The sequence below is a fragment of the Lissotriton vulgaris genome, chromosome 8 (assembly GCF_964263255.1).
Source record: "Lissotriton vulgaris chromosome 8, aLisVul1.2, whole genome shotgun sequence".
Classification (NCBI taxonomy): domain Eukaryota; kingdom Metazoa; phylum Chordata; class Amphibia; order Caudata; family Salamandridae; genus Lissotriton; species Lissotriton vulgaris.
Genome location: NC_141696.1, coordinates 556922631 through 556948805, shown reverse-complemented (window position 1 = coordinate 556948805; position 26175 = coordinate 556922631). Strand labels below are relative to the sequence as shown.

The 26175-nt window shown below is 45.3% G+C and overlaps 1 protein-coding gene across 1 annotated transcript in view; it reads right to left on the bottom strand.

Annotated features, from left to right (window-relative positions):
• Nucleotides 1-26175, bottom strand: part of TMTC4 (transmembrane O-mannosyltransferase targeting cadherins 4) — a 996962-nt gene that overhangs the window by 540007 nt on the left and 430780 nt on the right. Inside the window, exon 6 of the mRNA XM_086934371.1 lies at nucleotides 18561-18661. Coding sequence (XP_086790497.1) covers nucleotides 18561-18661 — 101 coding nt within the window. The remainder of the gene's footprint in view (nucleotides 1-18560; nucleotides 18662-26175) is intronic.

The window sequence follows — 26175 nt, the reverse complement described above, 5'->3', positions numbered from 1 at the left end:
TAATTATATATATTCTACTTAATAAACAGCTCCCTGCCTTAGGGCTCTCTAGGCCTTCCTTAGGGAAGACTTACATATATTGTTAATGGAAGTGGTGGCTTGGCCATAGGTTTGAATGGCAAAGTCGAACTGGCAGTGTAAACACTGCGCTTCCAGTCTGCAGTGGCAGGCTTGTAGCCATTTTGTACTTTGTCACACACAGGGTGCCACAATCAGTGCCTCAGCCTTTGGTGGACACACTGCATTACAAGCCCTTGGTACCCTGTTGAACTTCAGCTCGCAATCCCGAAATTCTCAGCGTAGCTCCTCATTGCTTGCTTTTGTACATTTGAATTTAGGCTTCCAGTCGCTGTACAATCTCTGCAAGATATCTTTTGATTGCACCAGCTTTAATTTACATGAATTCCAAATCCTGCAGTCTTGGTTTAAAAGAGGCCACTACTTCTGCATTCTCAGATAACCCCTTTTGTTTCTTTCAACTGCATGCACAGCGGCTGAAAGTTCTACATTTTTGAATTACAGTCTGATTAGAGAACATTTATGGATCTCTCCTTTCCTAACTGTAATGCATCCCAACAGTAGGTGGAAGAACTCCAACACTTATTGAAGCACCTCTCTTCAAGATAGAAAGTAGAGGGGGGAGGAGCTTCGCGGGCAACCAAGATGGCCGCGTGAGCTTGTAGCTCCGAAGACCCTCCGATCCTCCGAATTAATCCTGTCGTCGATCCTGCTCCACGAAAGTGGGAAATTGTTGGGGAACTGCTGCTGGTACGGGACTCGTCCGATTGAAAATCCGAGGTCCCTAGGCGGAGTTACACCGTGTGCAAGTTTGGGGACGACGACGTGACCAGCGCCCGTGCCTGAACCGGCGATTGCGACACAGCCGTATGGTAGTGGAATGGAAAGAGAGTGACTGCCCCGCCTCGAAGCGGAGCTTGCGGAGTTCCGGAGTGTGTTGGTGCTGAACAAACGGCGAGTACGGCTGCGACCGCTCGTCGCGTTGGTGATCCGCAAAGGGCCAGGGGTTTTCCCGATCGTGGTGGCCGCTTATCATGGCGGGCAAAGGTGATCCCGACAGAGGGAAGCCCCGGGCCAGTAGAAAATCAACTTACTCCCAATCCACCAACATGGAACGATATCCCCACCCTAAGGGCTCACCCGGTGCCGCTGCGAGGCCTAAGGACATGCATCGAGATGTGTCGCCGGATGATTTGGCCCCAACCATCCGGGACGTCATGGGCGCCATCGCGGGCATAAAAGCCGAGATGCACAAGCAACATGAGGTCCTGACGCATAAGGTCGACACGCTGGCCATTGAGGTCAACTTGATCAGGGCCGATTTGGGCAAGACCAATGATCGGGTTAAGTCACTTGATATAAAAACCTCGAGCCTGACCTCAGACGTCTCGGACCTACAATCAGAGGTTCGAGACCGGAAAGCTGCAAACTCGCTATTTGCCCGTAGGCTTGAGGACTTTGAAGGACGTGCCAGGCGCCAGAACGTCCGAATTGTAGGTGTTCCGGAGGGGGCAGAGGAGGATGCCACTGACCTCTTTGTCGAGAACTTGGTCCAGAATCATCTGGCCCCTGGGGGCCTCAGCAAGTTTTTCTCGGTTGAGCGAGCTCATCGACTGCCCGGAGGCCGCCCGAAGTTGGGGGCCCCTCTGCGTCCCATCATCGCCCGTGTGTTCAATTTTAGGGACCGGGACGCTATCCTGCAGGCATCGAGGAGAGGTGGGCCGCTGAAATTTCAAAATGCTGATATTAACTTTTTCCCGGACTTCACCCAAGCGGTGCAGAGGCGGAGGCAAAGCTTCACAGGCGTGAAACGGAGACTACGTGAACTGGGGATGAAGTACTCCATGCTGTTCCCCGCGAAACTACGTATCGAGCATGATGGCCGTGCATTGTTTTTTGACATGCCTGAAGTCGTCGGGGACTGGCTGGACACTTTGCCTCAGCGCCGTGAGGAACCCGAGGAACAGTCGGAGGGCGCAGCTGGTGGCCCTGATCCTCAGGAATAGAATGATCCTCTGGACCTTATTCGGACAATGGGACTGCCCAGGCAGTCGGTTACACAGTACTGTATTCTTTGTTACTATCCTCGCTTTATGAAAGGGGGAAACGGGGGGATAGGATAGACTCCTTTCTCCTCTAGGGGCTTTTCGTAGAGTAGTTTTCTGGGGGCGACAGGCACACTGCTAGTTGGGGGGGCTCTTTAGTCTAATGCAGGGGTGCAGGGTGGGGGGTGGATGGGCTGTTTGTTTTTTACTTGTTTTCTTTCTTATTTTTTCTATTTCACGGCAAGGTAATTGTTATGCTGCTAACTGTGTTGTAGCGACGCCACCCTGCAGGGCTGGCAGGGGCCTGTACTTTGACGATGGGGGGTAAAAAGTTGAATGTCCTGTGTTGGAATGTTAATGGGCTGGGGGATCGTATTAAGAGAGGTGTAGTACTACAAATGTTTAAGAGATGCATGCCTGATGTCATTCTGCTGCAGGAAACTCATTTGGTAGGGAACACGTGCCACGCGCTTAATAGAAAAGGTTTCAAGATGGTGGCACATTCGGGGTTCTCTTCGGGGTCCCGCGGGGCGGGGATCATGGTGCGTATGTCATTCCCATTCGAGATAGAATCCAGCGTGACTGATGAGATGGGGCGCTACGTCGCCGTAACGGGTAGGTGGGAGGGGCGTACCCTAGTCTTGGTTTCTGTTTACGTCCCTCCTGGTTTGCAAACGACTACGTTTCAGGATCTTGGGGGCGCCATTTTGGGTTTACCCGAAGGTTTGCTTATTGTTGGTGGTGACTTCAATGCGGTTGGCTCTGGGACCTTAGACAGGCATCCATCCAGAGATCTTCGGAGTGCGCAGTCCTGGCTTCCCGATTTCTTGGATACTATGGGGCTTATTGACTGCTGGAGGCTTCTTCATCCTACCCAGCGTCAGTACTCCTTTCACTCCGGAGCACATGGTAGCCTCTCCAGAATTGATTATGTTCTGGCTTTGGCGGCCCACACGTCGGCGGTCTCTGAGGCCCGACTGATGGCCAGGGGAATCTCAGACCATTCTCCGGTCTGGGTGTCTTTTGACTTTGACATCGTGGTGGCTAGGAGGGTGGCGCCGGTTAACCCGTGGTACTTTCGTAGCCCTAAGACCCGTGGACTCCTGGCTAAAGCCATTGAGCTCTACTTTTCTGAAAACACGGGCTCGGTTACGTCAGCAGTATCCCTATGGGAGGCCTTTAAGACTGTCTTGAGAGGCGAGGACTTCTCCTTAATAGCCGAGGCGCGAAGACGTAGGGACGAGGATGTGGTGCGGATAGAATCAGAGATCGAGGATCTTGACTCCCAATTGGAGACTGATCCGACACCTGCCCTGCTCCACGCTCTCTCGCTTAAGCAGTCGGAGTACCGGGCCACTGTTACTGACGCTGCCAAGGCTATGGGCAGAGAACAGCAAGGGAGGATTTATGATGTTGGGGACAAGACAGGCAAGCTTATTGCGTGGCTCGACAAAAAGGAGATGGCCTCCCGGGTGGTCCCTGAGGTGCTGGGGGAGGACGGCTTGGCTGTTACCGACCCCAGCGCTATAGTCACGGTTTTCGCCGATTACTTCGAGTCCGTTTACACCTCGGTCTCTGAGATGTCTGAGGCGGACTCTGACGCCCTTTTGAGAGAGGTGGACCTTCCGTGTCTGTCGGATACTGAACGCGACGACATGGATAGAGGTATAACTGCCGACGAGGTCGCACTTGCGATACGCTCTCTGAGGTCCGGCAAGGCACCCGGCCCTAACGGCCTCCCGGTGGAGCTTTATAAGATAAAACCTGACACCATCGCCCCGCCCTTACGGGACATGTTCCTGGAGGCGCGAGAGATGGGCGCGCTCCCCCCGGACCAGAGGTTGGCCACCATTGTGGTTATACATAAGGAAGGGAAGCCCAGAGACCTGTGCCGATCGTATCGCCCTATTTCTTTGCTGAATGCCGAGCCTAAGATCCTGGCTAAATTGCTGGCCAATCGGCTGGTGGGCGCGATTAGCGACTTGGTTCACCCGGATCAGTCGGGCTTTATTCCTCACCGCAACACCGCCCTTAACCTTAGGAGACTCCACTGGGCTCTGGCGAGGATCCGTACGCTCCGGGAGCTGGCCGTTTTGGCGTCTTTGGATGCCACGATGGCCTTTGACTCCCTCGAGTGGAACTACCTGTGGGCGGTGTTGACGAAGTTCGGGTTTGGCCCTGAATTTATAGGATGGGTCAAGCTTCTGTATGCTAGTCCACTTGCCAACGTTACGGTCAATGGCTGAGTGTCTGCATCCTTTGCTCTCCGCAGGGGCACCAGGCAGGGTTGCCCCTTGTCGCCCTTGTTGTTTGCGTTGGCGCTTGAGCCTCTGGCTGCCTGGTTACGGGTTCACCCGGATATCAACGGGATACGGTGGTCTCCCGGCTTTGAGGACCGCGTGTCTTTATACGCGGACGACATCTTGCTTTACCTTACCTCTCCCTGCAAGTCCCTTATCGTGGTATGCGACGTGCTGCATACCTTCGGTAGGTATTCGGGCCTGGTCATCAACTGGTCGAAATCACACTTATACGTTTTGAGAGGTGAGGCTCCGCGGCTCCCGAGGGGTTGCACCATACAGATCGCGAGGCAGGGGTTTAAATACTTGGGCATCTATATTTCAACCGATGCCAAGACACGTTATGCGAACAACTTGCTTCCCCCTCTTGCACGCCTGCGGCGTGACGTAGAGGGGTGGCGGAAGCTACCGCTTTCCCTGCTTGGACGTGCGGCGTTGTTCAAAATGATGTCCCTGCCCAGATTCTTGTATGCGCTCCAGAATACCCAGGACCCAGTCCCCTCCGGGTATTTCAGAGAGGTCGAGGGCTTACAGCGGGCCCTTCTCTGGGATGGCAGACCGAGCATTGCTATAGCTAAACTCACGCTTTTGTGGTATGACGGAGGTATCGCTTTGCCTGACATCCGGAGGTATTATTGGGCCTCCCAACTAGCCGCCCTCAACCATGGTTTCTACGGTCCAGCCGATAGTCCGGGGTACGCTATGGACCGGTGGCTCCTTGACGATGGGAAATATTACAGGGCGTTGTACTCGAGATCTCTGGATGGCAGAATGACAGGTCCGACTAGGACAGCGGTACACATATGGAGGGCTGTCACAAAGGCACAGGGATGGAAAGGGAGACTCACGTTGGCCACCCCACTTTACGACTCGGACCTACTGGGTAAATTGTGGCATACCAAGGGGTTTGATCGATGGGACCTCATTGGTATCTCCAAGGTCGAAGACATGATGGCCAAGGGTGAGATACAATCTTTTGCCGCTCTACAAACAGAGTTTCAACTGGGAGCGACGGAATTTTTTAGGTATGCCCAATTGCGACACGCCCTTTTGGCAGTGCTGCCGGAGGGTGAGAAGGTCCCTGAGTCGTCCCCGTTGGAAGATAGGGTGCTGGATGGTCATATGCCGGACAGTGCCATCTCTTTGGTCTATAAAAAGCTGATTAATGTCCGAGCGGACCTCCTTCTGAGTGTGAGAGAACAATGGGTGCGTGATGGTGTTGAGCTGGATGATGAAGATTGGCAGTGTACGGTGTCATCCCCCAAGGAGGTAGCAATCCCAGCCAGACTATGCTTGGTCCAGCTGAAAATCTTGCATAGAGTGTATGTGACCGGCCCCCGGTTTATACATATGGGCCATTCAGTGGACGGACTTTGTAGGAGTGGTTGTGGTGCATTGGCCACCTTCATGCACATTATTTGGGAGTGTCACGCGGTCGCTTCCTACTGGAGGCGTGTCCACGCGGTGATGTGTGAGGTGACTGGAGTCGACTTGCCGGCTGAGGCCCGGCGCTGCTTACTGAATGTGTGGGGCCCCACGGACTACAATAATGCGCAAACCCAATGGGTCACTTTGGGAAACATGGTGGCAAAGCGTGACATCGCTCAGAAGTGGGGCGCTACGTCGTCTCCCTCTGTGGAATTGTGGAAGACCAATATGGATTGGTGTATGGTTCGTGAGAAAACAGTGTACGTGGCCCGGGGAAAACCCAAGAAGTGGCATAAGATCTGGGGGGCCTGGAACGAATACAGGGGTGATATCTGTCTCCCACCCGACACTGCCCCATTGGAGGAACGACTTTCCCCTTAGCCTATAATTCCAACCCAAATGCCACTACATTGCATATCCTGTACTCTTTCCCTCCCGATATCGTCCATTTTGCACTGCTCATACGTGTACTCGTTGGGTCCATGGCCCAGCCTTCCCCTGCTCTGGGTATTGTCGCATTTAGGTACTTTCGCCTTGCCTTTTCGCACTGGTTCTGGTGCTCTTTTACTGTGTTTTATTTTATGTTCTCATCATTTATAACGTAAAACTAAACCTCGTCCGATTTTATAATATGCACTGTGTGCACTGATCATCCTCCCTTTATTATGCTGCCTAGCCTTCGGGATGTAAGGCTGAATAGCTGTGTACTTTGACTTGTAAATAAAGGTTTTCCCAAAAAAAAAAAAAAAAAAAAAGATAGAAAGTAGAGCTTGAACCCCTGGAAATTATTGAGTCCTGGGTCTTGCCAATCGTAATTACCAACTGATCATCTCCATTTAGTGCACGTTCATTGCTCATCCTCAAAATGAATAATCCCTCCAACATAGAAACCATTTATTAAAAATTACAACTAATCGTGGATTTTTAAAAAGAGAAGCCCAGTGCTGAAAGAGCGGTGATTTAAATTCGAACTTAATATGATTTTCTTGCAGTGGACACTATTAACTTGCAGAATGTTCTTTCTGATATTCTGCAACAAGTGCAAGCAAAGCAAAAGAGAGACATTAGGGCAATCCCTTTTTTCAATATGCCATTCTTCAGTGATAACCGTAATGAAAGGTCGATTGCCGACAGACCACACAATAACCCCTACCCACATTTCCGAAAAAAGAAATGAAGTATTGGATTGCTCACTAGTCAGCATACCATTATTCAGGATTATTAAGGAGTTTAACATTTAAAAACGCACTGAAAGTGATCATCGGCCACAGGCTAATTCCATTGAGATCTCAAATGTTCACCTTAGAGCAGTTTTATAGAGAAAATAAATTGAAAATTAGAAAAAATTTGAGACGTGGGACCCTCCGAACCAAATTTTGTGTATTGTGCTAAAATTCTGTAAACATGGCATACTGACCAACAGCTTGCTCCCCGATTGTTGAGTTGATTAGCTCACTGAATGGGAGTTTTTCAGTATTCCGATTATATCAAACTTTTGCAACACATTTAACTCAAGGTGAGCTAAGCTTGGCAACCCAAAGACCAGGAGTACATGCTTTTCAAAAGCGCTTAAACTTAAAAAAGGTCACCTGAACAGAGAACCAACAGTAACAAAAAATGTAATGCAATACCAAATGGAAAAGCTACAATGCATAAGAAGGAAATACAAAAGGCAATCTGGATGGTGATAACATGCGATCAGTTTTGGGAAACCCTACTTACTATTTGCAACAACAAAAAATGTTAAAAGGGTTTGCTTATTTATAAATAAACTGGAGTAAGACGATTTTCAAGCAAGCAATGCCAACACTCCGGAAAAAGCCTGGATTCTTTAATTAAAATTGTTATCTGGAAACATCAATTTGCGGAATGCAGGATCCACCGAAAACTTTCAGGATACTGCAGCAGAGTCACTTCACTATGAAACTCAAAGATTACTTGTAATAAAAAAGTCATATTTCAACTTTTGGTTAAGTATTCTGGCACCATTATATAATCATTGTATACATGTACAGGAGATCCCTAAAACATGGAGAGAATCCATACTCCATCCAATAAATAAAAAGGGTTCTATGTCAAACCTTGCAAATGAAAGACTAATTCCATTACTGAATATGAAGCCAAGTTCTTCACCAGCCTCTTATTCTAAGACTTCGGAGAATTGGCCTTTCAACTCAACTTGGTGCCATTGAATCAAACTGGATTTTGCCCTGTAATCGGCACAACTACTAACCTTTTATCATTGTCAGTGGTAATAAAAAGCTCACTCATTTCAAGGCAAATTCTATGGGCTAAATAAAATCGTTGGGGTACACCACAGAAAATTCTACAGGCTATTCATCGGTTTCACTCTAATACCTAAATGAGAGTCAAAGTCAGAGAGAGGCAATCTGTCGCTACTAAGAACTACACCATAAAAGGCCTAAAACAGGGGTGCATTTTGGCACCCCCTACTCTTTAATTTATACACAGCTGATCTAAACGCAATACTGGACAGCATAATAATGAATAATATAACAATGGAAATGAATATGGAAAGAAACTAAATTGTTACCTTTGGAAAAATTTAAAGATATTGGACCGCTGGTATTTGGATAAAGAAATTGAGATAACTTCCGCATAAAAGTATCTCAAAATTATATTTGAAAGCCGAGGGAAATTCAGTGAACATCTCCTCTCAAAAAGAGTTGGAGCACGATCACTGTAATTTGCTGTTTAGGCTTACTGAGGAAATTTGCTTGGCCATTCGCATGAGCCCATTTTAAGTGTAACGCATTGCTAACTCACAAATGAGGATACTCAAACAGCGGTCAAGAGCATAGTCCTTGGGACACCGTATCGGACACATTGGGAGTTGATCACAGAAAGATATCTAAACACAGTGGTTATAGAAGGGGAAGGGTCTTAACAGAAAGTGGTGATCAGGAGCTTCCCATTCAACAAACCACTTGATTCTCACAATCTGCTGCTGATCCTTAGTTTTACATTCCCAGGTGGTACAATATTAAGCAGCTAGCAGGATCCATGTTGAGGAGGAAAGAGGCCTATTTCACTTTCTCGACAACTCGATTCGGAAGTTTTACGAGAGACTTGAAGTATCAGTTTAATTACTTTGATATTTGATTATACTTTGTGACTTTAGTGTATTTGCACATTGTCTGGTTCATTTTATGAACTGCCTATTTTAAACACTGTACATATTTTATCTTTATTTAATGTATGCGTGTCGTGCATTGTAGATTATATTTATATCTTAGAAATAGAAACAGATGCAAATACCAAATAAAACTACAAATAGACAAGGTCTCCAAGGAGAATAGGGAGGTTTACTAGAGCAAAATGCTTCCTTGGGACACATTAGGCATTTATTAAAGGCCAACTAACAGCAGCAATCGAAGCACAGCTGTATCTATTAGAAAAGCAGCATAAAAACATACTCACTCTCAAGACATGGAGACTAAGATGCTTGAGTAGAGAGCACAATTAAAGGCATTGGGGATGGACAAAGGATACCACACATATTTATTATGTTAAAATTCTTTTTAGAGCCCAAGTACACCGATTGGTTCCTTGAAGCTAGTATAGGAGTAGCTGAGCCCCGGTGAGTCTATTCATATGCCTGGACAAAGAGCCATGTCTTGAGAAGTTTCCTAAATACAAGTAAGTCTGTGCAGGATCCGAGAACCTGCTGCCACCTAGTCTCTTCCGTTTATGGGGAGGGATGACCAGTAAATTCATGTGGGAAGATCTCAGGTTGCGCATGGGTACATGTCTCTAAATTAGATTGGAGACTAATTTTGGGCCAACACCCTGTAGCGACTTAAAGATGAGGCACCCAATTTTAAAGGCACAGTGTTGTGGTATTGGGAGCCAAGGTAGCTGCTGCATAAGAGGAGTTGCATATTCCCATCTTGATTGATGGAAAATCAGTCTGGCAGCCTAATTCTGACACAGCTGCAATTTCTTGACTAAATTTGCTGGTATCCCAAAATACAAGGAATTAGTGTAGTCTATGTGGGATATGACCAGGGCTAGTACAACTTGCACCAATTCTTCCCTAGTAAGGAATCTACAGATTTTCCTAATATTCCGTGACTGGCAAAACCCGGTGAAGACTACCCTTCCAATCTGGGACTTCATCGACAAGTCATTGTTGATTGTGACCCGAGGTTATTTGTTGAAGGGGATGGAATTGGAGGGGAGCCCAATTCCGTTGGGCAAAAGTGTGAGCTCCAGGTGTTCTGAGTGCCACCGGTCAAGATTAGTTTGGTTTTGTCCGGATTTAGCTTTAAATGATTGCTATTCATCCAGTTGCTAATACACAGCATGGTAGACTGAAAATCAGAAATGGAATTTTAATAGATACGCTAAATCTTTACAAAGGCAGCAATAAATCATAGCATTGTAGGATTCACCCGAAGTATAGCTATTCAGGTAATTGTATTTATTTTTTTAATGGGGTATTTTATAAAGCCCAGTAATGCACCCTAAATAGGTCTCTGTGCACTATAGATGTTGAATAAAAACAGCGGTCTATATGCTATTAGACTTAGGTTGTAGAGACGTTTTAAGGCATAGGAAAAGAGAGCCCTGGACCAGTGCCTCAGTGCCCCAGCCTTTGAGGGGGCCCCAGACAGAGCCAGCTCTGTTCTTGCCTTGATGACTTTGAATAATTCTTAACAGATTTTTTAACACCTTCAGCGTGGCGCAGATTCCTGCGCTGTGCTGAACGTTCTAATGAGCCAACGGGCTCATGACGGAACGGTTCCGTCATGAGCACAGGCCAACTGACGCTCATGACGGAACCGTTCCGTCAATAGCATCGAAGGGGTTTAAGAACCGTTTTACTTTAATTTACTTTACTTTTTATGGGTGTGAACTATTGGAGTCTATTACAGACATTTGTCAGAGAAATGTTTATTTTTAAACACTGTGCAACATCCATGAAAACAGTCTCTTTTATATCAAAACAGGACCTCACATTGAGAAATTGCCAGGGGGTGGAGGTGGTCATAAAGAGTATTAGCAATAATATTAGTGAGCTGCTGCTGAATAATAATATTAAAAGCACAGGTCACTACATTTAAATACTAGATGTAAATAAATTTAGAATTTGGACGAGTGACCTGGTCAAAGAGGGCAAGAAAAAGCTGAAATTGAATCAAATTCAAAGCTGTTCTGAACAGGAGCCCACTAAATACAATTGGCCCAATGCCCCCGAAAAGCCCAGTTTGGTTGTATAAATAGAGGTTTTTAATTTCTGTCCAAATTTAAGGTGTACATTTTCAGCACAAATGTTCAGAGCGATGAAACTTCGCTGAGTGGTATCCTGGACCATGAAATGGTCAGCTGTCCAAATTTCTGAATTAAAACTCAGGACTTGACTGATGGATCTCAAAGAACTGCATGGAACATATTTATTAAATTTCAGGCGTAACATGAGGAGCTTAAGAAATTAATAAATCCTAAACATAATAAGGTAGATTTAAATGCATTCCAGTTTGATACTGAGCCAATACAGTCGGATGCTGGTAGCCAATAGAGTCAGAAGCATATTTGTGTTTTGTTAGCTCAAAATAGTAAAAGCAGTAGCATTTTGAATATGCTGAAGTTTTAAAACACATTTCTGGTGAAAAGTAGGTATATGGAATTGCTAAAGTCAAGGCGGGGTGTGCATAGGCATTATCAGTCATCACTCTCAAAAACGAAAAAGGGAAACATCCCACATGGTACTTTGGGGCCCATTGGCGAAAGGGGGGGGGGAAGAAAGCACCGACCCGAGACTCAAAGTAAGTGTGATAAAGGCCGCTTTATTGGAAGCAGGTGCATCCTACACAATAACATCCTTGGCCTGCGCCGCACAATCTAAACCTCATAAATATGTAAATTGCTGCCTCACCCCCACCCCCTCCCCTAACTGATTCCCACAATCCACAAACAGTAACAATTAGCATAACGTCAATTTGCCTCTCCACCTGGCTAAATACTTTATTGTGCTTGACCTACCCCCCGATAATCCAAACAGTTCTCCTACTCTTCCCCCCTATATTGGGAAGAACCGCCCCTACATACAGAATGCACCCCACAACTGCTCCAGCGACATGCTAAAACCCCCCACCCAATCCAAAAAACCCCTTTTTGCACCAGCCTCCAACAAAACAATGCCCAAAATCCCCGTCGCCCCCAAACACCCCCACAAAGGAAGCTCCCCCACAAAGAGCGATGCCTGCCCTTGGGCACCCCCCCCCCCCGAATCATGGCTCAGGGAGGGAGGGAGGGAAAAAATTGCCAACCGCCACCCCCCGCCCGGCGGCCGAGACACCTCACCTAAAATGGTGTCTCTGCCGTGTGGCCGGGCGGTTTTCACAGCCCAGCCCAAAAAGAAGCCCAACCAGGCCCCGCCCCCAGCCCAAAAGCTACCAACGCACCCAGAAACCCGTCCCCGTGCGGCGCCATCTTTACCCCCCCCCTTTCCCCGGCCCCAAATTCCCCCGGGAGGGGCAGGCCTCCCTTCGGTCGGCCGCCCCCCCCAGGACCCCATTCGGATGAAAATAACGGGATTTCATCAGTATAACCACGTGATTTTCTCTATTCTCATTAAATCAATCATGATGCTGAAATTTCTTACAAAAGACACTGGTTGAGGACTCAGTAGCAAGAACAGCTATGGTAATACAAAAATGATGAAAGTTAGTTATGTCCTGAGCACCTCCGAACTCCCTTTATGCTGATCGGTAAACTTACTGGCTTTAATCCAGTAATGAGGCACAGGATATTTGGGGAGTGGAAGAGCAAATGCTGCACTCAAATATTGGAATTTTGAAAAGCGATGAATTAAAACAGGAGGAGACACACTGATCCCAAGTCAGACACAGTTGGGGAGTCTTTGCTAGTGATTACGCTCACGCAACATCCAACACAGACATCACAGCGCGCACCTAAACGCTGGAGTAAGCATAACCTGTGAAGATACATCGGAGGCAGGGCTAGGGACTGCTCCAGCTAGTTTTTTTCTACTGCTGTTTTCCTTTTACGTTGTCCCGCTTGCTTTATTACTCGCATCCCAATTTAGCATTCTACCTCACAGCAAACGCGTCATGGAAAATCAGATGAGGTACATCTGGAGATTGAAGCGCCGCCCACAGCGACGAAGGTTAACACGGCGCATAAGCAAGCCTTATGTATACATGAGAAACTAACACTACTACCATTTCATGTATGTCCAGGCTTCCATGAACTGATGTACAGTATAGCATGAATGCCCAGCAAAGGACAACTATAATGAAATGTAATCTGCAATGTGTAAGTCTGTTTTGTTAATGGAAAAACACAAAAACAGATTCAAACAAAAAAAAATTAATAGCTTTGTTGTTTACAATGCCAATAGTTTTGTAAATGTGACACCTATAGCATTTGTAATGCAATATGTGTTGTATTTACGCGACTTAGATGTATGGATATTACAAATAAAAATGGCTTTTTTAAAATAATTAATACTTAACTAAAAGTTATTGTAATTTATAATGGCAATAGCTTTTGTAAATAACTTTTGTGAAGATTATGTTCATTGTATTTTATTGTTACGAAAATCCAAGAACAGAAGTGAAATATTACATTTTTTTTTGTGACATTTGTAATAAAGCTTGAAACATTGAGAGAACATATTTGGACTAGTTGCTGTTGAATGGTTGCATAGATTGATGCGGTGGTGGCGCAGAGTGATGTTGTGGTGGCGACGAATGATGCTGTAGCGTTCAGTGATGCTGTGGTAGCGCATAGTGATGTTGTGGTGCCCCTGATAAATGCTGTGGTGGTGCTCAGTGATGCTATGGTGATGCGATAGATAGAGGGAGGGCGATAGATAGATAGACAGATAGATAGAGTGATGGCGATAGACAGATAAAGTTTATTTATGTTGCATTGAGCAGAGTGTAAGTATGAGGTGTGTAATTATATGGCACTGAGTGGTATTATGTGGAGTGTATGTACGTTGCATTGGGAAGAGTGTAATTATGTGGCGTGTAATTATGTGGCACTGAGTGGTAATCTGGGGAGTGTACGTTGTATTCAGTAGAGTGTAATGTTGTGCAGTGTAATTATGTGGCACTGAGTGGTATTTGGAATGTATGTTGCATTGAGTGCAGTGTAATTATGTAGCATATAATTATGTGGCACTGTGTGGTATTATATGGAGTGTATTTATGTTGCATTGAGTAGAGTGTAATTATGTTGCTTGTAATTATGTGGCACTGACTGGTATTATGGGGAGTGTATGTTGTATTTAGTAGAGTGTAATAGTGTGGTGTGTAATTATGTGGCACTGAGTGGTATTTGGAGTGTATGTTGCATTGCGTGCTGTGTAATTATGTGGCATGTAATTATGTGGCACTGAGTGGTATTTGGAGTGTAGGTTGCATTGAGTGCAGTGAAATTATGTGGCGTGTAATTATGTGGCACTGAGTGGTATTTGTAGAGTATGTTGCATTGAGTGCAGTGTAATTATGTGGCGTGTAATTATGTGGCACTGAGAGGTTTTGTGTGGAGTGTGTGTTGTATTCAGTAGAGTGAAATTGTGTGGCTGGATGGATGGATGATGGATGATGGATGGATGAATGGACAGTGTAAGAGAGAGTGCATACAGTGACAGAGAGCTTGGGAAGGACAGAAGAAGAGAAAACATGTAAGAAAGAGTGAGGGAAAAACAGAAGATGATTTAGAAACAGAAGAAAGAGAGAGAGAAAGGGAATGCTGAAGAGGGACAGAGAGGGTGAACACGTAAGATTAATTGAGAGAGAATGAGGGGCAAAGAAAATGAGTGAAAAAGAAAGGATGAATGGAGAGAGGGGGGAGATGGACAAAGGCAAAGAATGAGAGAGACTTAGAAGGAAAAGAGGAGGAGTGAGAGAAAGAGAAAAATACTAGAGAATGGGACAAACCCAAGGCAAAGAGAGTATAATAGATAGAGCGAGAGGCAGGGAACATCTTGTTAGGTCATAAAAGAAAGATTGTATAAGACAATGAAAAAGTGAAAAAGAGAGAGAGGGAAAGAGATAGGGGCAGGGAGAGAAAGTAAAAAATATAACTGAAGAGATTAACAACCCCTCTGGGACATGAGCCAAGATTACCGAAATCTGCCGGGACAGCTGGTGACAGTCCGGGACTGTCCGGGCAAATCCGGGACGTCTGGTCACCCTACCACTCCCACACCACGAGTGAAAAGCGGTGTTGGAACCAACGCAAATGTGCCGAGAGTTTTTGAATAAAACCATGTGATATCATCAGGTGACAGCCATCCCAATGAAAACAGACAACAAACACCCTGTATCTGGAGCCACATCGGTGCACTAACGTGGATACACCACTTCGAAAACATGCTGTGCGTGAAAGACACATCTCATGCCCATGACGAACTTAAAACAGTAAATCATTAAAATGAAGGTAAACATAACTAATGTAAAATAAATATTAAGTAAACAGCTATTCGATATGCGAGATGGGAACATTATTTGCCTGTGTTGAAAACAGGGATAAAAGCTGTCCGTGTCCTCACTGTGCAGAGCTGTGACTGGAAAGTGAACCTCGAAGCCTTTAGGGGCGGGACTGCGGATCCCTTTGAAGCACGGCCTCGCGGCCGTGAACAGGGATGTAATTAGGGGGGAGGAGAAGTGAGGCCAGCGCGCACTGCGCACGATGGGGAAGCTACCACTCCCACACCACGAGGGAAAAGCAGTGTTTGAACCAACACAAATGTGCTGAGAGTTTTTTAATAAAACTATGTGATATCATCAGGTTACAGCCATCCCAATGGAAACAGACAAGAAACACCCTGTATCTGGACCCACATTGGTGCACTAACGTGGATACACCACTTCTAAAACATGCTGTGCGTGAAAGATACATCTCATGCCCATGACGAACTTAAAACAGTAAATCATTAAAATGAAGGTAAACATAACTAATGTAAAATAAATAAAAAGTAAACAACTATTTGATATGCGAGACGGGAACATTATTTGCCTGTGTTGAAAACAGGAATAAAAGCTGTCTGTGTCCTCACTGTGCAGAGCTGTGACTGGAAAGTGAACCTTGAAGCTTTTAGGGGCGGGACTGCATGTGCCGAGAGTTTTTGAATAAAACCATGTGATATTATCAGGTGACAGCCATCCCAATGAAAACAGACAACAAACACCCTGTATCTGGACCCACATCGGTGCACTAACGTGGATACACCACTTCTAAAACATGCTGTGCGTGAAAGACACATCTCATGCCCATGACGAACTTAAAACAGTAAATCATTAAAATGAAGGTAAACATAACTAATGTAAAATAAATAAAAAGTAAACAGCTATTCAATATGCGAGATGGGAACATTATTTGCCTGTGTTGAAAACAGGGACAAAAGCTGTCCGTGTCCTCACTGTGCAGAGCTGTGACTGGAAAGTGAACTTTGAAGCTTTTAGGGGCGGGACTGCGGATCGCTTTGAAGCACGGCCTCGCTGCCGTGAACAAGGATGTAATTAGAGGGGAGGAGAAGTGAGGCCAGCGCGCACTGCGCACGATGGGGAAGCTACCACTCCCACACCACGAGTGAAAAGCGGTGTTTGAACCAATGCAATGTGCCGAGAATTTTTGAATAAAACCATGCGATATCATCAGGTGACAGCCATCCCAATGAAAACAGACAACAAACACCCTGTATCTGGACCCACATTGGTGCACTAACGTGGATACACCACTTCTAAAACATGCTGTGCGTGAAAGACACAGCTCATGCCCATGACGCACTTAAAATAGTAAATCATTAAAATGAAGGTAAACATAACTAATGTAAAATAAATAAAAAGTAAACAGCTATTCGATATGCGAGATGGGAACATTATTTGCCTGTGTTGAAAACAGGGATAAAAGCTGTCCGTTTCCTCACTGTGCAGAGCTGTGACTGGAAAGTGAACCTCGAAGCTTTTAGGGGCGGGACTGCGGATCCCTTTGAAGCACTGCCTCGCGGCCGTGAACAGGGATGTAATAAGGGGGGAGGAGGGGGAGGAAAAGTGGAGAAGTGAGGCCGAGCAACAGATGGCTTTGAAGTGGACGCGCTCGAGTCAGGCGGATGGAAAGCGCGTGCAGCAGGGGGCGGAGCGGATCCCTAGAGTTGCATCAGGAAAGCTAAACCAGCAGGCGGATGCGCGTTCACAATCACATGCACTTGTGGAAATCCGCCGGCTGGTTTAGCTTTCCTGATGCAACACTAAAATTCGATCCTATCCATTCCTTGCGGAATGGGATAGGCTCGACCAAATGAAAAGTGGTGAATTAGAAACATTTGAACAAATGAAACAGACTTTTGGGTTGTTTCAAAAGGAAAGATTTAATTACAGCCAGGTGAGGCACTGGGTATCACACCCTTCAACCAAGAAAAGAGAAATTAACCCTATTCGAGAAGTGGTTCTAAGGTATCAATTTTACACATATACAGGTTTTCACCAGGGTGGGTAAATGGGCAGCAAGGGCTAGCCAATAGAGCGGGCAAACAGGCCTAGGAAGGAAACTGTGGAAAGAGGTCTGAGTGACACATCGAGAAGACTATACAGCATGATATGAAGTTTACGGCAAAGCATCTTGTAAACTCTGCTGTGATGTTACTACCCTCTAGCCTAACTTCATAATGGGGTAAACAGGAAAAACATTAGTAAGTCTAGGGGCAGAAGTGACAGTCTTACATGTATTTTGGAACTGTTCTAAGCTGGTGAAACACACTGATAGTATTAGCATCACGAACATACAATCTACAGCAGTGCTCCCCCAAAGACTCTCCAGGCAGTCCTCCTGACCTGCACAATACCTCATTGCCACTGGCTCCCAGTATATTCCAGCGGCGAAGCAAGTAGTAGCCAATGTTTGGGACAAGGCAAAGGTTCCAAGTGTGGTGCTGTGGTTTCAACTGACACTGCAAATTGCAGTCATGAAGACGTTCACTTTGACTAGAGATGGTACCTCAAACAAACGACTTTGACTTGAATTGGGGTTGGCAAGTGGCATAACACAGGCTCCCGCAGTCCCCACGGTGCAGGGGGGGCGAGCTCCAGGAGGCACCCCCAACAGCGTACCCTGTCCTTAGAGCTCCTGAGTAAGTCTGGAAGGGGCGCCCTTCATGTGTTTGGAAGCGATCCCCCTCAAGTTTCATTACGCTAGAGGGTTTGGGTGCTGGTGTCTCTACAGAGGCGGTCCAGGAACTCACTTGCTTTAAATACATAAGGATCCCAGGCATTATCCTCATAATAGAGGTCCTGCAAAATAGTTGATGATCACCATAGGGATAGTGCAGATTCACCACAATCCAAATGTAGCTCAAAGATTTGGGACACCTGATTAATGGAGCACGGTCGGAGAACTTGTTGGTGCCAACCTGAGGAGGAGGTGGAACAGAGATGGGGCTAGCAGGAATGTGTGGGTTTGTTTCCTGTTGACAGTTAAATACTGTAAATACAGTTGAGATTTGAGACTTAATTCTGCCACTGAAGTAGTGTGTTTTATTGAGTTTTCTTTTCAGCTAAAATAATTGTATTTAGTTCTTTAGTCACAATGTTGTGTCCTTTTTTAATGAATGGAATTGCAGAGGAAAAACATTTGCAATATAAATCACACTGAGATGTAATTTAATCTTGCGTAAACGAAAACAGAAGCACTTGTGTGAAAAGCAGTTACATTTTTAAAAAAATGATACCTTCTGTTTTTGTAGCAAACGTAAGGTGATAATCAGACCTCTTACCAAAACTGTAATTCCTTGTTCTTTGCAAAGCATGGCGACTGCACTTAGGAGGACACTGAGCAGCACCCAAGATGCAGAAAAAGGGGTTCCTTCTTTATGGTCTGTAAAGGAAAAGGTTTTAAAAAGTTGGTCCGATACGTGCGTTGGAAAAAGGAAGCACACAAGGTTGCCTTTTCAACTTATTTTGAGACATTCATGAAATACTTTTCTTTTCATTGAGTGTGCAATAATGCTAAACATACACAACACCCAATGCACTATAAATATAACCTATCAAATGTCTAGCACACAACACAAAGCAAATAATAAAAAATGTGGTAAAAAGTCAGAAAACACACTCTTGGATTGTTACTTCTTCCCCTACTGCAAAAGCAAAGGTCAAAGTCTGAAATTTTAAACAGACACCATACTACCACAGAAGAACAAAAGCATGGAGTTCAGGATGTGGTCACCCGGAGGCATTCCTAAACTTATTGTCATTAAAATATAGTATAGACAATAGCAAGATTTGGAAGACTTTCCAAGCTCTACCAGAATAAGGGCCGGATCTATAATTTGACAGCGGGGTCATGTGACGGATATCTGTGATGGATATCCTGTTCACATTGCTAAAAGTGCCGTAGGATATTACTTGTGGATGTGATGTCTGTCACATTTGTGACGGAGTAAGCTGCCTGCCAAACTCTAAATCAGGCCTCAAGACATTGACTCGTGAACATGTTGGCAAGCACAGGTATGCCTTCTGTAGATGGAAACATGTTCAGCAACACAGTATCTCAGACAGAAAGAAAATATCAAAAAGATGAGGGAAAACAGATGAGACAACTAAGTGGGCAGAGGTTGTGGAGCAGACCAAACTGGAATATTGACACTGAAACAACTAAAGTAAGGATCTTTAGATCCAACGACTCCAATCTTTCCGGTGTAACAATGGGGAGGGATTGGGGTATTTTAAAGAAAAGAAAGATGTGGGAGATGTTGCTGTGACGTTTGAATACCGCAGAGTAATACCTGAGTGATAATTGTGGAGTGTGGTCAAGATGGGCAGTAGGGAGCACGGTACAGTCACACAGGAGATACTGAGAACAGATCTTGGCCCCAGCATACCCGTGGAAGCTTTCCACAGTGGACAAGAGGCCCGTTTACAGAATGTGAGAGAGCCAACTGGGTGCTGATATCCGTGTGACGTAGGGAGGCAGGAGTCACTTCAACAAGGGAGTAAGGCCTCGAAAACAGTGTAGAAGTTTTTAATTGGTTAGAGCAGTTCCAATGTCATTGCTTAACTATTGACAGTACGCCAATTTGGAAGTTTGCACAGGACGTTTAATAAAATGTGAGCACACACACACCCACAGCCCTCCCCTTTCACCCATCCCCTGGACCAGATGTAACCATAACTGGTCCCCTAATAACTGTGTCTATTCATATTACACTGTCCAACCAAAATGTGACTGCAGTGATCCTGTTCAAAGGGCACCAGAAGCCGTTTGTCTTATTGGAATATCTTTTGTTTTGTCAGTGGGGTTCCCCGTTTATTTTGGGTCTTTCAGCATTTTTGTATGATTTCTGAAGGCCCACTAAGCTGCACTCTTCCAAATCAGAGACAGGGAAGACGCAATGACATCTGTCATTTATTTCTGGCATTGTTCGATAGGAGATCAAGAAGGTTGGCCCACTACTGTGTCTCTCCAGCAACCACCCGGAAACAAACAATCATACCCTCCTTTATCCTAGTACTCTCTGTGGAAGGAGACACCATTTTATGTTAATTGCTGTGGTGAATATCATTTTTGAAAAAGGGGTACATATAGTACTCCTGTATTTTTGTGCTAGAGCCAACACAATTTTTCATATTTTTCATTAGTATTGATGTTGAGGTGGTTGTTCCCATGCGAGAACTAAGACGTCCTCCTTGACAAGGGTTGCTTGCTAGAGAAAACAGAAAAAAGGGCATGCTAAAGTTACAGTCTTGATCCAGAGATGGAGTCAACACTGGGGCCGAGGTGTGTATAAAAACATAAAATACAAGATATTCTATGCTATCATTTGCATTATGACAATTAACGAGGAGGCAATGCTTTCATTGACTAAGGAACCCTTTGCTAGATAAGCCCTACACACATTTGCCAGAGTGTTTAGAAATTAGGAAATCTAACATAACTAGCCACTGACCACTAGAGAAATGGGTTTGTCTTCTAATCAGCACTGGGAAAATGGGCCACAACTATCCATACTTACAATGACAATGGACAGCACAGTCAGACAAATGCTTCTATCAAGCCTTGATTACAGCACCATGTTGTTTCATAGGTAGGTTTTCACTATATCAATACCCACACATGCATACGATTATGCCATCTAAATTGGTGAACCTGCTAAAACTATAGCCGCTTCTGAGGAGCAATTTCACCCACGCCAACTTCTACAGAGGAGCGCACCAATAGAACAGCAATACATTTAAGGAGCCAACACAGGTTTTAACACCAACATTTAGAATGATAACAAATGATAATGTTTACGTTCCTAATATTCCAAATGCACCAAAAAGAGTAGGAGTTTCAAGTATGTCAAAATATTACCTTGGAGATCCACCGGTTTACTCGTTATTGACCAATCTCATACATACACTGCTCATTTAAACCTTTTAATAGTTTTACACTATTGATCTTTAGTTCTAAATATAGAATAATCAAACTCTGGGACACTTTCAACAAGGTTTTAATTTCTGTCATGGTATGGAAATCACTCTATGTACAAAGTTACGCCCTCTAATCTCAGATTAGAGGTGACAATCTTAATTCTCTTGCTCAATCTCTCAGCATTCTTTAATGCCGCAAACTGCACAATTCTGCTGTCCTGGTTGGAGGAAGTTGTTGGGATATTTTGGGGTGTGGAAGCTAGCCCAAAAAATGTTTGTCTCTTTTCTGACACACAAAAAAATTCTTGGTTGTGGTTAATAGTTTGGAATATCAATGGGCAGTTCCTACATGTGGTATACACTAGTGGTAATTTCAGTTCCCAATTTATTACAGATTTATATTTAGCCTATCTAAAACTCCTTGAGATAATGTTATGAAGTTTCAAATATACTCTAAAAATTATGCTCCAATTTACCACAGATTTTGTGATGCAAATCGTAGAGGTCTAAATCTCATCAGATTTGGCTTGAAGGCCTATCGATAGATATTTAACAATGCAACACTCGGGGGCTTATTATGATGTCGGCTGTAACATCTCCAACCAACATAGTCGGTTTAAATTCTGACTGGCAGATTTTCATTCAGCCGGTTGGAATTGAAATCGGCCGTCATTCCGGCTGGCTTCCAACGGGCTCATGGAGCTCGTCGGCCAGTCGGAACCAGCGAGTAATCCAAATGGACGATGGTTTATGCTGTCCGTATTATGATGCACGGTTTCCGATAGGGTTTTCATGCCGGCCTTTCCGATGTGGAAACCCTGTCAGAAAGCATGTTTGGGGGCCACTAGCAGGGCCCCATTTCTCTTGCGCCCTCCAGTTGGGGGGCGAGGCGTGCCCCCTTGTTAACCTCTGAACCCCGTGGCAGGTACCTTGAGGTGTCTGCCACGAGGTGTAGGGATTAACACCACCTCCCATTTCCCTATAGGAGCATTTACTACAGCCGTTTTACGGCTATAACACATGCTTCCATAGGGAAATGTCAGAACAGTGTTCAGTCGCATCGTAATTAGGTGATCAAGACTGCCGACTGGAGGTCGGTCGGCTCCGTTTTTGAGATGGGTCCGCCAGACATAGTAATCGGCCCCTAAATGTATATTTCTGGCCTAGGAACAGTTTTAGCCCATCTTGTCTCCCTTCCACTCTTCTAAAACAGTCAGTCAGCTTTAGCTGTCTCACCACTGTCATGTAATAAAAAAACAGACACATACATTAGGAGGCTTTTCGTCGCACATTTTGTTTTCGCACACCACAGCATACTGCATGGGGCAATAGGTCAGCCAACTTGAGCCATTAGCTCTCTTGACCTGTGAGTGACAGCATTTTACACGTTACATTTTACGTTGCTGATGGACTTCCCTTTCCATTCTTTAACATTTGTATCATTTCTTGTGTGTTAAACTGTGTCTTAAGGCTACAGTAATTCAAAATCCATAATACCTTTTCTTTGCGGTAATGAGAAACCTATTTTCTGGCTAAGTGCACTAAACTAAAAAAAAGGTTACTATATGTATTCTAAGTGCACTTTCTCACAAAAAAGCACCAGTGCTCATCTATTAAAATTAAATGCAATAGTTAATTAGATTTTAAATGTAAAATTTGTATTGCAAGTATATGGGAACCGTTTTTAGTGGGCAGATTGTTTGTTCTTTTAATTTTTTATGGAATATGTTTACCAAAAAAAAAATCAAAAACCAAATTGCCATTGCATCGGAATTCCATTCCAAACCTAAACCTATTGGCTTTACTAATGCTTGTTTTTTATGCTACAGTGCTGGAAAAACATTTTCAACACGTATACCAGTCCATCAAATGATTATTTCAACATAGGCAAACGTAAATATCTTGCCTGTCTTCCAGAAATACACTGTATAATATCGCTTAAAAATGTAAGAATAATTAATAACTTTCTTTTTCAATAACATTGAGCTGTGCATGTGGTATATACCAGATTAAACCAGATTTTGCTGCAACAGAGAACTAAACTGCTAGAAGGGTGATTAAAACATATATATGGAATATGTTACACTGTACGCATCTGTTAGTGGCATTTAGTGCTGTGAGATGAACTTTATGTGCATACTCCTGCCATCCAGTTCTGGGCTCAGACATGTGCCCGTTATTTTATTCTTCTACGAAGTTCCTCGAATCACGAGGTATAGTGATTCCACCCACAACTGGTAATGGACATTGACTCCATTGTTAGATTGTTTTTCTGCCAAAGGGAGAGGACGTAGATGGAGCATAGAGATACTAGAAAGATGACCATGCACAGAACAAGCAAATGTCAAAGATAGAAAGGTGTATGTAGCGTTCCAGGGCTCCCAGAGAGGAGGGTGAGTGCATGTGAATTTACAGCACTACATGCCACAAACAGATGCTTATGGGGGTAACATTTTCAGTTCAAGCAATGGGTAGCTGTAGATATCATGGTGAACTTGGAAAAAAGGTTCTTCCAGGGTACGAGTTTGAAGCTCACGGGCATGCCTCAGGAAAGTGATAGCTACTAGGAAAGCTACCCACTTTCCATGAAATTAACTGTAAGGTGCATAGGTGGAGTGGCTCAAAAGGAAGGCCCATAAGCCTTCTTAGGACAATACTGAGGTTCCACCAGTGGGGGCTCTCAGAGGTAACGCTGTGGAGTGGTGAGGTGGGGCGGGGGTGTGGCTGGGTTGGGTGGTAGTGGAGTCTGACATACAACGGCAAAGGTGAACGTAAATAAATAAATACCTGCCATCGTATGCTGGACTCCACTACCCCCCCCCCCACCCAACCCGGCCCCGCCCACCTCACCTCACAGCCCCACAGCGTTACCTCTGCGAGCCGGCCCTGGGTTTCACACAGGGTCCGGTGGCACCCTTGGTGAGATAACTCATTTTAGTCCCTCCATAGATCCGTTAATAACTGAAACCCTGAAAAGGAAAATGTGTTTTGAAGTTAAGATGTGACAGCCATCAAATTAAGCCTGATGGAAGTGTATGCAGGAGGGTGGTGAACAAAGGCTGCATGGCCCAGGTTAGAGCTACTAGGATGAGAGTGAGGGATGTCTGCAGAAGCCTGTGAACCACAAATGGATGCAGTGGGAGAGTTGGAAAAGCACAGGCAAATATCACTGACCAATTCATCCATAGTGCACTGCCTATGGGTGTGGGAACCTGGAGGCGAATTTTGCGGTGGCGAACAGGTTTAGCTGAGGGAACCGACATGTGAGGGTTTCAAGCCCTCACCCGACGCGGACCAATCCAATATGGACGTCAGGGAGGAAGAATGCGGAAGTGCGGGTAGCGGTCTGGTCGGCGAAGGAAGTCCCAAAAAGGAAAACGCTAAAGAGAGCAACGGGCCGACTGAAGTTAGTTCAGGTGCGGGGAAGCGGCGAGACGAAGGAGACGCGGAACAGCTTGAACTCGAGGAACACGGAGGAATCCACATTGGCAAGGAAGAGGAGGACGACAAAGGTATCCAGGAAGGAGAGTCAATGCGGTAGCTGCATACCAGCGGACCAGACCCCCAGCAGGAAACCTCTTGAGGAGCTCTACGCCCGGGACTGTTCTCCCCCATGGCGAGGAGGCTGGGTCTCCCTACATCACAGCCCAGGGCTCCCAGAGAGGAGGGTGAGTGCATGTGAATTTACAGCACTACATGCCACAAACAGATGCTTATGGGGGTAACATTTTCAGTTCAAGCCATGTGTAGCTGTAGATATACATGCTGTGCATAGACTGTAAAGCAGCCCCCCTTAAGTGGTGGCTAGCCCTAAGATGTTGAAGAAGACCAACTCTGCCTTGTTGGCGGGCTAAACCATTCAGACTGTAATGTTTAGTAAAAGTTTAGGAGGTAGACCAAGTAGTTGCTTTACATATGCCAGCTATAGGAATATTAGCCAAGAAAGCCATGGAAGTGCCCCTTTGCTGGCTGAGTGGGGGTCTGGGATGTACAGGCAACGGTCTTTTGGCTTTGGCATAACAGGTCTGTATTTATTTGACCAACTAGTGTGCTATACTGACTTTGGACAGAGCACGTCCGTTGTGTGGATTGGATAAAGAAACAAAGAGCGGTTGTGTCTTTGAGAAGGGCTCAGTACTCAATGTAATACATAAGTGCTCTAACTGCATCTAATATATGGAGAGCTGCTACTGTCTCTGGATGTGAGATGAACACTGGGAGGTCTATAGTTTGATTGAGGTGGAAATTAGAGACCACCTTCAGAAGGAACTCGGGTTTTGCCCTGAGAACTACCTTATCATGGTGAACTTGGAAAAAAGGTTCTTCCAGGGTACGAGTTTGAAGCTCACGGGCATGCCTCAGGAAAGTGATAGCTACTAGGAAAGCTACCCACTTTCCATGAAATTAACTGTAAGGTGCATAGGTGGAGTGGCTCAAAAGGAAGGCCCATAAGCCTTCTTAGGACAATACTGAGGTTCCACCAGTGGGGGCTCTCAGAGGTAACGCTGTGGAGTGGTGAGGTGGGGCGGGGGTGTGGCTGGGTTGGGTGGTAGTGGAGTCTGACATACAACGGCAAAGGTGAACGTAAATAAATAAATACCTGCCATCGTATGCTGGACTCCACTACCCCCCCCACCCAACCCGGCCCCGCCCACCTCACCTCACAGCCCCACAGCGTTACCTCTGCGAGCCGGCCCTGGGTTTCACACAGGGGCCGGTGGCACCCTTGGTGAGATAACTCATTTTAGTCCCTCCATAGATCCGTTAATAACTGAAACCCTGAAAAGGAAAATGTGTTTTGAAGTTAAGATGTGACAGCCATCAAATTAAGCCTGATGGAAGTGTATGCAAGGCCTGACTTCTGCAAGTGGAGCAGATACCCTGGACTGCTGTTTATAGAGAGTCAATATATCTTGGAAGATAGTAGTATACGAACCTGTCAGGCTCAGGTTGTGGGTCTGCAGGTCTCTTTAAGGA